Here is a 19,114-nt window from a genome sequence, read left to right on the forward strand (position 1 = left end):
TGCAATGATTCATTTATTTGAACTGTACATACCCACTGCACATGGACATTTGTAATTATGTTTATCCATCTGCACACTTCTGATTATTAATAGCATTAATAATACAACCTGTATATAATGTTGATAGTACATCCATCTGTAAATATCACCATAGTTTTTCTATAACTGCACTTTATAACTTATACCTGTATCCTGCACTTGCTGCTATTGCACTGCTGGTTAGACCGAAACTGCATTTCGTTGCCTTGTACTTGTACATGTGTAATGACAATAAAGTTGAATCTAATCTATAAAAAAAAAAATATATATATATCTAAGCCGTTTATAACTGTAGATACAAATGCTGAATTCTTGACTTACAAGCATTTAATGTGCTTAATGATTGTGTTTTCATACTTTGCTAATGATTATTTTTTCATTACTAAATTAAACTATCATTTACAAACCATTTATTTGAGAGAAGTTGCTGGTTTTTAAAGATTATTCAGAATGTATAAGTAAATGATTAATAAACTATTCAAATTAACTTTTATATATCTTATTATTCAGGCATATATAAATGCTTTATTAACACAACTTCATCCTGTTTTGTGACCTAATCTAAAGTGAGGACTATTTATGCTTTATAAATCCCTTATAAATGGCAATTAAAGGCTCTGTTCTATTCTAAACAGAAAAAAAAGAAAATAAACGACTTTATTTATTTATGTTCAATTGAAGATACACAAAAGAAACTGTATCAAATGAAAAATAAATCTTTGCAACCTTATCTAAAATAACATTACTGTGCAGTTTAAACATTGCCAAATAACTGAAATGTTGCATCATATTCTATTGTTTAATTGTTATAATGTTGTTGTTGTTCAATTTTATGTTATATTTTGACACTCCTGTTATTCAGCAATGTTTAAACTTTACAGTAATTTTACACAATTGTAAGGATGTATTGATTATTTGATACCGAGCCTTTAATTGTCAGTTATTAGGGATTTATAAAGCATAAATAGTCATTTAGGTTGCAATAGTTAATAAAGCATATATTAACAAAAACAATTAACTATAAGTGTATGCCTGCATAATATATATAAATGTTGATTTGAACTCATTCTAAATGATCTCAAAAACACCAACTACTCTTAAGTACAAGTGATTTTTAAACAATGCAATACTTAACTTAGTAGTGAAAAATGAATCAGTAACAAAGTATGAAAGAACAATTATTAAGCACATTATAAATGTGCTTACAAGTCAAGAATATTTGTACAGTATCTCTAGTTATAGCCGCAGCTGGGTCAGTTGGTATTTCTGTGTGGAGCTTGCATGTTCTCCCTGTGTTGGTGTGGGTTTTCCTCTGGGTGCTCTGGTTTCCCCCACAGTCCAAAGACATGCTTACAGTTGAATTGAATAAGCTAAATTGGCCGTAGTGTATGTGTGTGAATTCAAGAGTGTATGGGCATTTCCCAGTGTTAGGTTGCAGCTAGAAGGCATCTGCTGCATAAGTTCCTAAGTTGTTGGTTTATTTCCGCTATGGCGAACTCTGATTAATAAAAGTACAAAGCCGAAAAGAAAATGAATGAATAAATGAAAATAAAATAATTTTTATAATAAGCACAACTAAAAAAGTACTAACTAGTATCTAATGAAAAACATTCTAATACGAACAATAGTATCTATTTAATTGGTGTGAATATATAATAATAAGTACTCCAAACTAATGAATAATTACTAGCATATGAAATATGCACTAGTCAAAATTAAAATAGCCCATATGTTACTGACAGATCTCATAGATGTCATTAAAAAAACTGAGATTTGTTGATAATAAGAATAGTTACTAGTCACTAATGAAATATGTACTAATATCTAAAGAATAAGTATCTAAAAAGTACCATTATCTAATAAATAAGAACCAAGTTTTACCATATTAGTAGTACATATAAGCACTTAAATAATAACTAACCTTACAAATAAATAACTAGGACTTTTTGGAAAACAAAACAAAACAAAAAAAAAAAAAAAACTAGATAAGTAAAATAAATAAGTAGCAGCATGAAAAAAGATACAGTACATGTTTATGGATTAAATGTTAAAACAGCCTGCCACACAGAGCGCGAATGAGCCTAATCAACACAATTCTAGAGTTTTTTTTGGGACAACTTAATTGCTTTATGTTCAGTCCACTTAAATTTGCAAAAACAATTAAGCTAACTTAATTAATTTGTTTTGGGACAACATGAAAGAGTGGTCATCATAACCATACTTTTTGATGTACAAAAAAATATTTCCTAAAAATTTAGAATAAAGAAATATGAATAAATACTTGTAGCCTATTGTCATTTATTAGGCAAACTGACCAACACAACTTTCCTCAGTCAGAATTTGGCCATTTAAATAATAAAAAATTAAAACAATAATATTATCAATAATGTAAAGCTTCACGATTGTCGTAGCCTCTCTTGTAAAAAAGTACATTTGGAAAATCATGGATAACAACAAAAATATCCAAATTAGTATTCAAAATAATTTTAATATGGACCGATTTTGATTTTGTTTTCAGAATAAGCTCTAAGATATAAAACAAAAGTCACTTGTAAAATGTTTTCTCTATTTAAAAACAATACAGTAGTGAAAGATGACTTCACTTATGTCAGAATGTATGTTGTCTTGCACAGCTGGATGTTGGACTCATTAACATAATTGTTTGCATTGGCCAAAACAAATTAACTAAAGACACAACAACCTTTTTCGATGGGCTATTTTCACAATTTATGATGGCATAGCAGTCAAAATACGACAAATGAGCTTATGATTGGAACAAATTGGGTGGGTCTTTTGAACCACCTGGACCCCCCCTGGCTATGGGCCTGTGGCATGTTTACATATGCCATATTCGACTGCTTCAGACAAATAAATGTAAAAATATTATAGTTACGCAATGGTAAATATTATACAGATATTCTGATGATCCAAATAATATAAAAATGCATTTAAATGTAATAAAATTAATCTGTTTAGTGATATCACAACACCAATTGTTAGTTTCTGAAAAAAAGACCAGTTATAGAAATAAGTTTGGGCATTCAACACTTTATTCACAAAGTAATGAGCACTATCAAATGGTCACTGGTAAACCGAAACAAAAATATAGGTATGATAAATCTATAGAACTGTACAAGACTTTATGTTTAAACCATCTCTCATTTCTTTTAAAATCCTATTTCAGGAAAAAATGCCTTCCTTTTGAAAGTGCCAGAGGAAAATGTATCCTTCCATTCGAGTCTCCTATACATCTCTCATTCTTACAGCAATTCTGATGGTTTTCAAAACAACCACAATCTCAGACAAAACTGCTTTTAGTACAGCCACGAGAGATGAGGGGTGAATATGATGAAATATGTGAACACACAGTCAAATTACTTACTTAAAATGAGCTGAAACAACACAATTCTTGAGGATTTTTGTTGGGACAACTTAATTGTAATTTAATTGATTCGTGTTGGGACAACATTAATGAATCGCATGGAGCCCTGCTTTTTTTTTTTTTTTTTTTTTTTTTTTATAGCGAACTGTCCTGTACTAATGAAGTGTCCCATCACTATAATCTCAAAGCAGCAATGGATGAAACACACGTGGAAGGCGGATTAATAATTTAAACAATCTCAGATACATCACAAAAAAAATCTGGATATGTGGATATGTAGAACTGTTAAAAAAAATACGCTGCATAAATAATAAAACTCGAAGCTGGAGTGAAATCTTTATGGCTGGCGGTTGGTTTAGCTTCAAACGTGTAATAAAATATCCTTTAACAATTTACATTTGCAAAACACACAGTAAAATACATACATCCATTTCATATATTTGCTGTACTATTAGTAGCGTCATGAAAAGCGAAAACGTTTTAAGAACAAGCTATGGTTACAAATATGATGAGTCATGTTCGATACATCAACATTTCTTTCTCAGTGTGCTTAAGAGGCGGGGGGTGGGGGGGTTGGGGCACAATTTAGTCAAACACAATTAATGACAAATACATCAAACAAACTATTTTTGAGTGATTAGTTGGTTCAACTTATAAGCTTTAAGAAATTTAGATTATTCCTTTCAAACGGACCAAAAAATGGTCCAATATTTAATTGTAAACAAACTGTAACACACAGAGCGCAACCAATCAAATCAAAAAGCTCAATTTTAACACACTCTTGTTCATATTTGACTACACTGAGTTCACACTCACACACACACACACTCGTCATTGACCTACAGTTTTTGAGGTGCTGTTTGTGAAGTTGTAAGGCTGTGTAAGAGATAAGCGAGGCGCTTCCTGTAGAAAACCAGTAAAAAAAAAGCAAGGATTCTGATGCAAAACCGGTTTCAAACTGGATCAAGTATGAACGGACACAATGACCCACTTTCTTGTGAAGTTTTACTGCTATGAATTTGAGTCGCCAAATAAAAAAACTAAAAAATTTTAGAATAAAAAGAGGGATGACTCCAAGTTAAAAGGTAGAAGATGTGCTCCTTTTAGAGCCTGGCCTCATGGACAGAATGGGAAAACTGATCGAGTGTAGCAGGAAATGTCTGAGGCTAGGAACAAATACAGGAGACGAAAATCAACCTGAAGCACTGTGTGCTGGTATCAAACATCCTTAAAAAAGTCTTTCTGATGAGGAACGGTATGAGCAAGAGAAATAAAATGCTAAAGTCAACCCGTTTCCTGCAAAATCTCGTTGCAGTCACAGTGAGTGGAGCTTAACCTTTCTGTCCTTAACTCCTCCTCTTCCTCTTCGTCCCTCCTTTCTTTCTCTCTGTCCTCTTTTAGCTCTCCAAGAGGAGCATCCAGGCTTGATTTGTCCACTTGTGACCCGACAGGTTGTATGGAATTTGATGGATGTTGTTCCTGTTGGTTGAGCCCCAATGCGTCTTTCAAAACCTCTGCACCTGCTTCTCTCAGCAAAAGAGCTGGCGTGGCCAGAGTGGTCAGGTAGATGGCTGAAGCTGATTGGCTGGAGGACACGAGGGCGTGGCCTCGTCCTGATAGTCTGTCTTCAGAGTGCGGCGGAGAGTATGGCTGGTTGTCGTTGCTGAGGAGGGTGAACATTTGGTCCACGGAGTGGCTGAAATGAGCCCAGTCCTCGAGGCTGAGGGTGAAGTTGAGTTTGAGATCGTAGGCGTGTTCATCAAGTCTGTACAAAGGTTCAAGTTCGGACCAGTTCGACTCGCCGGGAAACAGGTTGGTGTCTTCCGGGACGTCCTCGTCGTTCCACGCGTTACCCTTCCCATCCTTCCCAAATCTGTCCTCTGTTGGGGGAGGAACCAAATGTAACAAAATTGACCACAATTTTACAATAAATGACATTATCGTCTAGTGACAAAACGAGTTAAGGCACTGATTAAAAGTGGATGCATCAAAATGAAGATGGATGCTTGTGATTCATGGAGAGAGAGAAAAAAAATAAACACAAACAATTAAAAACCCTAAAAAGGATGATGGATGAAGGAACGTAAAAGTTTCAGGCAAAGATCGAGCAAGGTGAGGATGATGTGGGGCGCGTGTTGGGAATCTTCCCTCAAAACTGCTTTTTCCCCCCGAGCAGCTTCCATGCAAAAAGACGCATCTACAAACTAATGCTGTGTCATGCAGGCCAGGCAGAACTAAATGAATTCAAGAAAAAGGAAACCAAAGAGAGAGAGGTGATTCAGAAAAGGTAAGTGGCTTGGTGGCATTGTATCCTATGGACGAGAAGCAGAATTATTGTCCAAACTCACAGCGATTTGGAGACAGGCTTCCTCACTTTAGGCCATTTCCGGCGCTGAAACTGCCTAATGCGACAAGCAACGATAAGACAAACTGTTACCCCCGCCCCCAAACTCAAGCATGTGATAGAGACAGCCAATAGGAGAACTCTAAGGTTTTCACATACACACAACAACACCCACGGCTGAATGCATGCAAGGCACAGTATAAGGTAAGAAAGAGGGAGACAAAATAAGAGAAACAGAAATCTGAAAGAGAAGACATCTGATCTGTCAAGGAAGTTACTTGGAGCTTGAATGTTTACTAGAGAAACCTATGTGTGAGTATGGTCATTTATGATTGTTAAAACTTGAAATATTTCTTAGTATCTTGTTTGGGGATATTAAGGAAAGAGTCCTCTTCTGCTCACCAAGGCTACATTTGGCATTTGTTTTATAAAATATATGTGTATATATATATATATATATATATATATATATATATATATATATATATATATATATATATATATATATATATATATATATATATAGTTTTAATTCTAATATATAGTGTTTTTGCATATATATATATATATATATATATATATATATATATATATATATATATATATATATATATATATATATATATATATATATATATATATATATATATATATATATATTAGTCCAAGAGCTTAATCAAACTGTATGGGGAGACACATCAAATGCTAATAATAAACGTTAACAAAGCGCTGTAATACTTTCGAAAATTATGATCACAATATTTATATTTATATTATAAATATAAAAATTATTAATATTATATACATTATTTCTTTATGCTTACTATCCGATGGTCAGAAAGTGATACATTTTTTATAAATTGTTAAAATATTGATGTCTGTGATGCAGCAAGTCCAGAGATTGTTGTGTACAGCATGATTTTTATATAAAATTCACTTTAATGTGTGATAGAACTATAAAGTGGCCATAAACTAATATTTTCTCAAATCAAAAGAGTAGCGGCTTGGACCCGGGAACAGTATTCCATACGTTACCGATACGTCATGACTTAACAAGCGGATAACAACCAATAACAATATATAATAGATTTTAATGTAAATTATTCTTTTGTAAATTGACATTTTCTACAGTAATATTAGTATTAAGCAATACGCAAAACAAAACAAAACCATTTCGGCCTCACAAGAAAACAGAAAATCATGCCTTAGTCGAAATTATGACTTAAAGTCATTAACTAAATAATAATTATAAATAAATAATAAATAAATAAATAATTTAGAAATTTTAAAGTCATAATTTAAAGTCAAAAATTTTTTTCTTGTGATTTTGACTTAACAAGTCTTAATTAAGACTTGACTTTTTAAGGCAGAATTTTTTTTTATATTGCTGAAAAGGGGTTGCTATATAAAACAAATTAGTTCTTCAGGTTTGTTTAAAAGATCTTTATAATTTTATTTCACTTTATATTTTATTATTACCACAATTTGTTTTACATCTCTCCTTTTCTTCTACATAATTGTTAAATGTAATGACAATACTATAAGGTAATAAAAATCATCAGTGCACTTTTAAAACTAAACTTTATTCATTAACTTTTTTGTGACCAAATCATGCAGCTCAGGGGAGCAAAGTTGTTCAATTTTTGTACATAATACATTCAAAACAAATACAAAATAGAGTTTTATGTAAAAAAACAAAACACATCCAGGTCAAATATTTCACAAATCACCTCATTTTTGTACAGAATAATTAACGAAAGTGCTCATATATCTTGCTCCAAACTTCAACTGTAAAAGCTTTACACATTTTTTTTAATTTTTAAAATAAAAACTAAAGAATTGGTCACAGTTGTTTTCTACATTACAGTTTAAAGGGATAGTTCACCCAAAATTGAAAACAACTTCAATAAAGGTTTGAGACCACTTGGGGTGATGAAATTAATGGTAACTTTTCATTTATGTGTGAATTATCCCTTTAACTTGTCCTTAACAAATCAAATCAGTGTAAGGTTCTACTCTTCCTCTATGACAGCAAGGTCTTCTCCTTGATTTGACATTGAGGAGTGAATTCATGTGATGCCTTTACAGTAGCTGTGTGTATATGTGAATTTGTGTGTGTGATGTGCATCAGTGAGTGCTATTTCATTCACTAACATTCACGGTTAAGCTCCAAGCTGTCTGAACAGAACTGCAGAGGTGGATTAGTATCTTCATTCAAAAAAATAATCTGACAGTTGGCCTTCTAGTCTACAATGGGGTTAAATTTGTTTGGCAGTGATACCTGTATTCATCATAGCTGCTTCTCTCTTTACCCCCTGAAGAAGAGACAATATTGTTAGTTAGAGAGTGTGGAGACAATGAGATGTACAACCCCATTAATGTTTAAGATTCCACGAAAGCATCACTGAAAAGAAAAACAAAAAGAAAAACAACAACCCTGGGCTTCTGTCAAAGGGTCATCTGAAAGCTTGCGGTGCCAAAATAAGGTCATTGATTGTTATGGAAGGAGTTATAAGAGCAGTATTGATAATTATTTTACATCTTATAATTTTGATTACAGAATAGTGAACTCATGATATGTTCATGTATAATTATATTATGCCTTTTTTTGGAGGGGCACATCATCATTAACCCATTCTTAACTACTCATGAACTCTTTATGCACGTCCATCTAGTGCGTTTACTCTAAATAACAATAGAAAAGTGTTCTGTCAACATCAACATGAACCGTTTAAACACAGGAGCTCATGAGTAGTTAAGAATGAGCTAATAATGGTGTGCCCTTCCAAGTAAAGTCATGACATAATTATACAGTTCCTGTTGGTTACATTTAGCTTAAGCTTAAATGCTAGTTAATACATTAATTACCAACATGAACTAACAAGTAATTAAAGCAGCCATTATTCATGCATGAACTCATGTTGCAGTTAAAGTTAGTTGATTAACATATGCCTTAATTCATCTTTAATTCATAATGAAGTAATGTTTAGTTTATATTTAATAATACATCATTATTCATGTACTGTTATTGTAAAGTGTTACCACAATAACTTGAACTAATCTTAAAAGGCAGCTATGAGGTTGTTAATCGATTGCTTTAGTTGAGCCCTACTGCTTGCATTAATCAAAATAATTAAAATTATTAATGATTAATAGGAGGATTTGTTCAGGTAATGTACATTACCTATAAAGCTGTACAGAAAATACGAGTTGTACATTGTTCAGTGAGAAAAGTGTGGCAAAAAAAGATTGTTAGCTCCGCCCACACTGCATATTATGTCATATATGTTATCTTTCTATGCTTCTAAAATATTGAAATATTTGTACATATTTGCAAAACAGACTTGATCAGACTCAATCTAATCATCTAGATCAGAGATGTCCAAACTAGGGTGCATGGGCCAAAGTGGGCCCATGATAACCTTTAATTTGGCCCGCCATCGCATCTGAGAAGAGATTAAAAATGAAGGAGAGGGTAGAGTACCTTTAATAAAGATTGTCTTTTCTAATTTAACGTAACATTTTTGATTGTTTGTTTTATTGTTGAGCTACAAAAAAGCAAGCTTGAATTAAATGCTTCAATTAAATGTTGTGAATGAATCAGATTCATTTAAACGTGCATTGAACTATTTTCATTATAATTAGTTAATTAATAAAATGCACAAAATTATAATTCAATAGTTAAACTAATATGATTAAAGTAATGTTTTATCTCTATTTTAAATATTATTTTAAAATTTAGGAAATTACTCATGACAACTTTTTATCACGGTTTGCTATATTTACCTGTGGCCCACAGCCCTCAATTATGTTTGGTTTTTGGCTCTTCATAAGAAAAAGTTTGGGCACCACTGATCTAGATATAGCAAAATAAGTAGAAGGGCGAATTACTATTAAAATAAACATAAATTAAATCCTTACAAATGTCAATAGGGTTTTTGCAGATTAATTTGACCATTTTATGAACATGCTAGCATGAAAAGGTCCAAAGGCAAAATTTAAATGTAAAAGAAAATATATAATTGACTGTACTACACTGTACATTTAATAAAGACTGTTTTGCTGTTAAACACCACTGTAATTCCCTTTTGTATACTTATAAAACATATGCGTAGCTCATAACTAGGCCCACACGGAATCTGCTGATTTTCGCAGATTTTTAACCCATCACTGATTCTATTTATTTACTTGTATAAATGTGTGACAATTTTTATTATTCATATTTTTTATTAATTACAGCAATATTATTGACAAACATGAAAATGTTCATATGATTTATTTACAATACAGTTTGGAATGCAATAATTTCTCTCTTGTAGAAGAGATGTTATATAAGAGACTTGATTTGATTACCAATTAAGCGGATATAATTGGATTTGCGTTTTAAACATTAAATAAAAGTTAAAAAGGTATTATGTTTTTAAATTATATTTATTACGTTTTTAGTTATGATACTCCCGAAATCATTGTGCATAAATCTACTGATTTTTTTTTACAAAATGCTGTGCAGAAATAGCAAAAAGAGTCTGCGAATTCTGTCTGGCCCTACTCATAACTCAGCGTTTTTATTAATACTTTTGATTTTTGAATAGCATTATGAACTTGATCTGTGCTTCAACAACTTTTGATGCTGAAAATAGAACTCTGCAGTTTTACGAAGCAAATATTATTGACATTTTAGAAGTTTAAACAAAGTAGCCTATTATTTTGCATTATTTTTGAGTGAATTTAATAAATGAGAGTTACTTTAAAACTTTTAAAGCTGTAGGTTCAATTGGGCTGAGGCAGGGTTTGTACATTCGTAAAGTGTTTTAATAAAGAAAACAAATCTAAGAACCAAATGAATGACAAATTCCTTTACAGATCAACTCTCAGAAATCAACCATCAGTCCATTTTAGACATTTTTGGGATGAAATACTTTTTATACACTGTATTTATGTCTTTATTTCAGCGATAGATAATGTCTGTTTCTGGTAGAATGTTCTATGAACTGTATTTTACAGTAGGACAGTTATGCAGTGGACTATGGTATTTTAAAGTTGCATTGTGAAAATTGCTGTATATTTTATAGTAAAGACATGCACACAATTCTGTGAATATATACATATACAGCACATAAATGTACCGTAAATACATTATTTTTGCTGTAATGCATTTACAGTAAGTTACTGTAGATTCTATAGGAAATTATTAACAGTGTACTTTTGCATTTTAATGTGAACTAAAGTACAAATGACCTCTCCTTGAGTTTATTTTGAGTGAATCAATCAATCAATCAATCAATCAATCAATCAATCAATCAATCAATCAATCAATTAATGTGTTCTCTTCTGTTTTTATCACAGGAAAACTATCATGTCTGCTGAAAAATATTTGTAGTCACATTCGTGTGCATTTAATGATCTGTGTGTCAGTTAGGACATCCTCGTGCAGCGTGGCATGTGTTGACCCTTCAGGACAGCAGCTCAGGAGGTGATGGGACGACTTTCTGTTCACATATAAAAACAAGGAGGGCAGGAAGCAAGGCAGGACCAGGGATTGGGTGAGGATGATGATGATGAAGATGTGATATCACCCTTTGGCTTCGGTCCTTTCAGAGAAAGTGTGAGTGTGTGTGTATTTGTGCATATGTGTGTGTGTGACTCACCCATGTCGAGGTTGCGGGTGCGAGGGTTACACTGCTTGTGTCCCTTACAGCCTCTGAGCTCCATGAGCTGAACGTGCAGCTGATTGAGGACGTACCGGTCCAGTGTGTTCACCGCATTCACCAACTGCACAACAACACAGATACAACACTGTTTTAATTTGGCTAAAATAAAAGCAGTTTTTAATTTTTAATACCATTTTAAGGTCAATTTTGATTGCGCTCTTAAGCAATATTTTTTCCAGACTTTCTACAAAACAAGCCACTGTTATACAATTAACCTAAGTAATTAACCTAGTTAAGCCTTTAAAGTGCACTTCAAGCTGAATTCTAGTGTCTTGTAAACTATTTAGTAAAATATTATGTCCTGTCATCATGGCAAAGATTAAATGAATCAGATATTAGAAATGAGATATTAAAACTATTATGTTTAGTAATGTGTTGAATAAATATTTTTTCTGTTACAAAGAAATTGGGGAAAAATATACAGGTGGGATAATAATTCATGAGGGCTAATAATTCTGACTTCAACTGTAGGTGTATGCTAATACAGTCATTTATACACTTATTTGTGTAAGTCTGATACTGTTATGAGATAAAAGGCATTTGAATTGAATCAAAAATCAAAATGTATAACAGTTGTGTCCTCATTTCCACCATATTAAACACTTTTTTTTTAAATAGTGTACTAGTTTCCCAATGTGGCAACAGTAGCACTTACTGAAAAAAAATTGATACATTTTTTTTAAGTCCACTGGACAATTGTGCAGTACAATAACTAATTTTGTTTTCAAGAAAATTCCTATTATAAAAATACAAATATTACTCAAAAATGACCCATTTACAAAAATAACTAATTTCTACGAATACGTTTTTGTGAGTCTGATACTAGGTACGTTTGACTTCATGCAGCGCTGTGCAGATTGATCGAAATCTGTCTTAAAGTGGTGCATGCTGGTTAGAAATTTTGTCCAGATTGACGCTGCACCGATGGCACGGGACTGTCACATGTGGCATCAAAGTACCGCGACAGTGCTCCAAGATCAGACGACTGATGCAGCCAGTGCAGCGTCTGAAGTGCCACTGCCTAGAGCTGCGGTGACGACACCGATATTACACGATTGGCCGAGTTCACCGCAAGACAACAACCACGTGTGTTTCACGTTTATTATTGGACAGATTCCGATTAACAAATTTCAAAACAAACAATTCACTTTTCATACCCTCTCTCTTGTACACATCATGTTTATTAAAAGACTACAAATATTTTATTGCAGCAATCATCTTTTGTTAAATAATTTGGTTATAAGGCTTGATTGTTTGCACAGGTTTATTTTCAGTATTTTTTGTAAAGACTATTTATCGCATTCAGCTCCATGAACGATTTAAATGATATATTTTAGTGAATAACCTAAATATTAACTCAAATAAGTCTTACAGACTTGAAATAAAATATTTGTCATCATTGATCCTGCCACTCTAAAGGTTTCTTAACAAGTTAAATTAAAGAACTATTTTATTACATAATTATAAAGTGATTTATATGATGATAAAATATATATTTTTTTGAAAGGTGCCTATAAGTAAAAGGTATTAATATTATTATTATTATTATTATTTTTATGTAGCACTGTGGTCCTGTGAGACATGACCTTTTGTTCCACTGTATGTCCACACATGTAGCGGAATGACAATAAAGCTCAATTTAACTTATTTACTTACAGTTCACTATGAATCAAAAGGCTTGCTAAATTACAGAAAACAGCTAAATAAAGTGGCTTACTAAAGAATCTTCAGCACGGTTTTCATGCTGTCTTTATATCTGACCACTGACCTGATATGGATCTGTGTTGATGTCAAAGTACTCCAGAAATCCAGTGGCAAACTCGCAGAAGAGGAAGTTGTGCGTCTCGTTAATGGTCCTCATACACCAGTAAGTGTTGTTATTGGCACTAGTGCATGCACAAAATGGTCCCACTACAAGACAAGCATAACAGACACTCACATTTATTGACAGATATATAGATTACAGACAGACATAGACAGTAATGGAGAAAATGTTCAGCACTCTGGCATATTAGGGAAGAAGGCTGTGAAAATAAATGAGTATCATTTACCCTCTTTATCTTACATAAGAAAATAAAACATAGAAATCTAACCTTTCATTGAAATAAAACTATTTAAAATGTGGGGAAATCTTATTATGTAACATTTTTTTTGGTCAAGATTTTTGGCAATAGTTAAATTTTCATGATTTTAATGTTTTTAATGGCATTTGTAGTTTAAAGAATGTCTTAATTAGAATGTCTTTAACTACAAATACCATTGAAGTATTAAAACCATCAAAATTGAACTATTAAAAGCAAAAAGTGTTAATGCATTTTAATGTGTTTTGGGATATATTCCAATACAGGGTTTCTGCAGGATTCTTCAAATCAAATTTAAGACTTTTTAAGACCCTTTTAAAACCATTATGAATGAAATTTTAGACTTATACAGGGCTAAACACTAAGGAGTTTTTCTAATGGCCCGGTTAATTCTGTAAATATTTTTTGTATTAAGAAGATCTTGCTGTAAAAATATCTAACAGCTGTTGTGAATTGTATCTTTTTGAAATAAAATTTAAAACATAATATAAAAAAAATAGAAAATTAAATAAATTGTTAAATTAAAATAAATTAAATTGAGATGGATTATAGGTGATTGGGTGTCCGCCAGATTGGATAGCTTTACTTGGACAGAGGGAAATTAAGACCTGTTTAAAATGATTTAAGACCCATAACAAAATATTTCTGTGAACTTAAGACTTTTTAAGGCCTAAAATTTAGTTTTTTAAAGACATTTTAAAACCCTGCATTAAAATATATTGCTTTTAACATGGCACCACTAGACCATTTCAATGTGTTCATGTCATTAACCCATGAACATTTCCTGCTTGATATCAAACTATTTCACAACGGTAACAAGAGGCAATTCAATCATAACTTAATGTTAAAACAGCTATCATAACATTATTTATCAATATGTGGCTGTTTTTGGATTCTCGGAAACTATAGATATTAAAAGTATAAAACAGGAAATATGTTGGGACCAGTGTAGGGTAAGTTACTCTTAAAAAGTAATAGATTACAAATTTCTGATTACTACTGGAAAATTGTAATCTGATTACATTACTAATTACATAGTGTAAAAAGTAATCAGATTACTAATTACTTTACTTTGAAGTTACTTTTAAAACATATAAAATATACCTATGAAAATACAAAATAAACTGCAGCTCTTTCTGTAATTTAATATTTACTGAAAAAAACATTACAATGGGTTGATCCCAGCAGCTTGACATATTCAAAAGAGCTAAAGAGATAGTTCGCTCAAAACTTAAAATTCTCTCATCATTCACTTGTTCCAAACCCGTTTGTCTTTTTTTTTTTTTAAACACAAAAGAAGGACATGAAAACTGAATACCTGTAACCACTAACATCCATGGTATGCAGAAGCACTGCAGTGTTTAGGTGTTCTGTGTTTGTCTGAGGTAATTAGTCTACCGAAATGTGTATATTCCCTACAAAGTATGAAACTGATTGGTCAGTTCTTGCCACGTGACACGCAGTATTCAACTGGGGCGCCTGGAAAATGCAAGTGCACGCAATATGCGCACAATATGTGCGTGAAAAGATGCCATATGTAAACGGCCCCATAAGCAGCTACGCTTAACTTCACATTCAGAAGATACCTTCACTCCCGATGATGCACAAAAATCCAATTTAGCGTTAGTTGGACAGTTAAAAGTTTTTTAAAGACTGGACATATACTGAATTTCACAACAATATTTTTGTTTTTACGTTCAATGAAATAAAAGTAATGTCTGTATTTCCACACGAAGAAGCAGCCGCTCCTGACATCCTCCAGCAATTTAAAAGCGCATGCTTATTAACTAACGTAACAGAGGAAAACGTGATTTAAAAGAAGCATTTTTTCTTCTAAAAACTAGATTTGTAACACAATTACATTGACTTTAGTTACTGTAATCAAATTACACAAATGTAAAATGTAATTTGTTACATTACTGCGTTCCTCAAAAATTTAATTAAATTACAGTAACACGTACTCTGGTTAGGACTCTGGTTAGGACCATTGTTTTTGTTTACATCCCTCAAAATGGTCTATAGAAGGCAAAAAATTACAGTTTCATTTAAATAAATTACAATAGCTCATTAAGATTATTATAAAATGTACAACAGTTTCTACTCTTTCTTTCAGCATGGATTTTCCCCAATTTTTAACTGTTTTATTTCAGTGAAAGGTCAAATTTTTGCTAATTTCCTGAATGAACGATCAAAAGGATAAACAAAGCAGATTTATTTCCAAAGTCTTCTTCACTAACTGTAAATTTGCCAAAGGTCCCAATAATTTTGGCTGTATATATAGATGTGGTGTGTGTCTCACGTGTCCAGAATGGAGCCGTCTGCCAGTGCTGGTTGTCGTGTGTGAAGCAGGTGAGACCGGGCATGCTGCATGTGTCATTGTTACGCAGACGCTTCAACAGCTTCCTTAGCTTCTTCCTGCGCTTCTGCTCCAGCATATTCCAGGCCTTCTTATCCTTCTCCTGTCCTTTTCTAGACACATAGAGAATAATCAAAACCAAGACCGCATACATACATGCGCACACACACGTTTTTGGGAATTGTGGGGACGTTACATAGGATTACATTGTGTTTTTACTGTACAAACAGTTTTTTTCTATTGCCCTAACTCTATCCCTAAACCCAACCCTCACAGGAAACAGTACAGTTTTACTTTCTGAAAAAAAAAAACTAATTCTGTGTGATTTATAAGCTTTTTGAGAAATAAGGACATCAGCAAGGTCATATTTCATCACCTTCTTGTAATACCTGTGCCATTATGCAGATTTGTGGCCTGATATGTCACAAAAACACATACAAACACACACAGACATACACACACCTGAAAGGATGGACATTTCCTGTTTTGTATTTCCTCAGCTTACTCTTGTACTTGGATTTGTAACTAAAAGAAGAAAAATACAATCTGTCGAACACTAAAACTGGATCATAACAAGCATTTAAATCATATGCAATAATTTGTTACATTATTAAAAATTAATAATGCAAAATATGTGTTTTTTTCACATTTATATATTTTTTTCATTAAATGTACTCAACAAAATTGACTTCATTTATACGACAAAAGCAAAAGACACATAATATTAATAAATTGCACAAGTACACAAAAAGAGATGATTGGCAGGTGCCACACTCACTAGTATTTGTTGCAGTCACATTCTTCAGGTCGTGCCTTTTTCAGGTGACCTCGGACTTCACGCAGGTTTTTAATCTTGGTTTGGAGGGTCTCGATCTAGAAAAGAGATCTGCATCATTTTTAAAGAAATAAAAGGCTACGTTTACACTATGAGGTTTAGCACTCAAATCTGATATTTAATCATTAAAAACAATACAAATTTGATAAAAAATTTTAAGAAATTAACATCTTGAATGACAAGGGAGTAAACTAATTAGTGAACTAATCCTTTAATGAGCTCCATGCTTAACTGGCCATAAAAAAGTCTAGATTTAAAGAGAGAAGATCAACAATTAATAATGATGGATCAATCATTAGCGTCTCTGGATGTGTGTCATACTTCATGGTCGATATGGAGCTTGTGGTCTTTCCAGGCCTGCAGTGATTTGTAGAGACCCACGTCACACTTGACTGTTTCATTGGCCAGAATGGAGCATCTGAAACACAGAGGGAGAGAGTGTGTGAATAGTGAGTGATTTCTTCATGTGGTCTGTGTGTGTGTGTGTGTGTGTGTGTGAGTGTGTGTGTGTGTGTGTGTGTGTGTCCTAAGAACCATGGGGCCAAACAGTCCAAAAATGCACCTTTTTTGCTAAAAAAAATTATACATACATACATACATACATACATACATACACACATATATTTCTGTTTAACGGAAAGAAGATTTTTTCAACACATTTCTAAACATAATATTTTTAATAATTCTGACTTCAACTGTGTATATATATATATATATATATATATATATATATATATATATATATATATATGTGTGTGTGTGTGTGTGTGTACAGTTGAAGTCAGAACTATTAGCCCCCCTTTGAGGTTTTTTTTATGTTTCCCAAATGATGTTTAACAGAGCAAGAACATTTTCGCAGTATGTCTGATAATATTTTTTCTGCTGGAGAAAGTCTTATTTGTTTTTTTTTTGGCTAGAATAAAAGCAGTTTTTAATTTTAAAAATATTAGCCCCTTTAAGCTATATTTTTTTTCAATAATCTACAGAACAAACCATTGTTATACAATAACTTGCCTAATTACCCTGCCTAATTTAACCTAATTGACATTGTTAAGCCTTTAAATGTCACTTTAAGCTGTATAGAAGTGTCTTGAAAAATATCTAGTCAAATATTATTTACTGTCATCATGGCAAAGATAAAATAAATCAGTTATTAGAAATGAGTTATTAAAACTTTTATTTTTAGAAATGTGTTGAAAAAAAATCTTCTCTCAGTTAAACAGAAATTGGATAAAAAAATAAACGGGGGCTAATAATTTTGAATTCAATTGTATATATATACAGAATAGGAATATTGGTATAATTTATACTTCTAGCAATTAAATGGGGTCCCAAAATTTCTTAGGGTCCCACCCTGGTCCATACGTGTGTGATCTCCCAACCTGTGAGTGACTTTGATGGAGGAGGGCACGCTCAGGCTGTTGCTCTGACTGATGGTGGTGGGCTCCGCCCCACTGAACTCCTCATCCTCTTCCGCAGTGCTGTGCCTCAAACTGAGGTTCCTGTGCTCATCGTCCAAATCCACAGCATACAGATCTCCTCCAGTCTCCATGGACAGCGCTCGAGCGAAACGGTTCCTGGAGAAGCTCTTCAGAGATTTCAACTCTGCAATCAAACACAATGCTTCAGTTTATCAAAACAATAAAAGAAAGATACTACAGAGCAAATTGCATGTGATTTATAGTACAGCTTGTAAAAACTATTTGCTCTACACATATATTTATAATAGTGCTGGGCAAAAATTAATCGCGGAGGGCCGGGCACTGTGGGTAGCATGATTGCTTCACACTAAGAAGATCGCTGGTTCAAGCCCTGCCTGGGGCTGCTACCCACTGCGCCACCGTGCATCCCCTTTTTCTTTTTTAAATATTTCCCAAATGATGTTTAACAGAGCAAAGAAATTTTCACAGTATGTCTGATTATATTTGTTCTTCTGGAGAAAGTCTTATTTGTTTTATTTTGGCTATTTAAAAACCATTTAAAGGTCAAAATTATTAGCCCCTTTAAGCTATATATTTTTCAATAGTCTACAGAACAAACCATTGTCATACAATAACTTGCCTAATTACCCTAACCTGCCTAGTTAACCTAATTAACCTAGCTAAGCCTTTAAATGCCACTTTAAGCTGTATAGAAGTGTCTTGAAAAATATCTAATAATATATTATTTACTGTCATCATGGCAAAGAAAAAATAAATCAGTTATTAGAAATTAGTTATTAAAACTTTTATGTTTAGAAATGTGCTGAAAAAAAAAAATCTTCTCTCCGTTAAACAGAAATTGGGGGAAAAATAAATAGGGGGGCAGCTAATAATTCTGACTTCAAATGTAAAAGAAAAAATACAGCAACATATATTACTACATGG

General features: G+C 32.7%; 1 protein-coding gene across 7 annotated transcripts in view; it reads right to left on the bottom strand.

Annotated features, from left to right (window-relative positions):
- Window positions 1-3,071: 3,071 nt before the first annotated feature.
- Window positions 3,072-19,114, bottom strand: part of sulf2b (sulfatase 2b) — a 371,838-nt gene continuing 355,795 nt past the window's right edge. For 5 of the 7 annotated variants that reach the window (XM_056449039.1, XM_056449041.1, XM_056449042.1 and 2 more), the window contains 8 exons: window positions 18,131-18,353; window positions 17,070-17,166; window positions 16,692-16,786; window positions 16,376-16,438; window positions 15,857-16,026; window positions 13,245-13,387; window positions 11,414-11,537; window positions 3,072-5,301 (listed from right to left, as the gene is read on the bottom strand). In XM_056449039.1, coding sequence (XP_056305014.1) covers window positions 4,706-5,301; window positions 11,414-11,537; window positions 13,245-13,387; window positions 15,857-16,026; window positions 16,376-16,438; window positions 16,692-16,786; window positions 17,070-17,166; window positions 18,131-18,353 — 1,511 coding nt within the window. In that variant the 3' untranslated portion in view covers window positions 3,072-4,705. Of the gene's footprint in view, window positions 5,302-5,769; window positions 5,824-8,046; window positions 8,081-11,413; window positions 11,538-13,244; window positions 13,388-15,856; window positions 16,027-16,375; window positions 16,439-16,691; window positions 16,787-17,069; window positions 17,167-18,130; window positions 18,354-19,114 lie in introns of all 7 variants that reach the window. The other 2 variants (XM_056449043.1, XM_056449044.1) reach the window with 2 other exon arrangements.

The sequence above is a fragment of the Danio aesculapii genome, chromosome 23, assembly GCF_903798145.1.
Source record: "Danio aesculapii chromosome 23, fDanAes4.1, whole genome shotgun sequence".
In the NCBI taxonomy this organism is placed as follows: domain Eukaryota; kingdom Metazoa; phylum Chordata; class Actinopteri; order Cypriniformes; family Danionidae; genus Danio; species Danio aesculapii.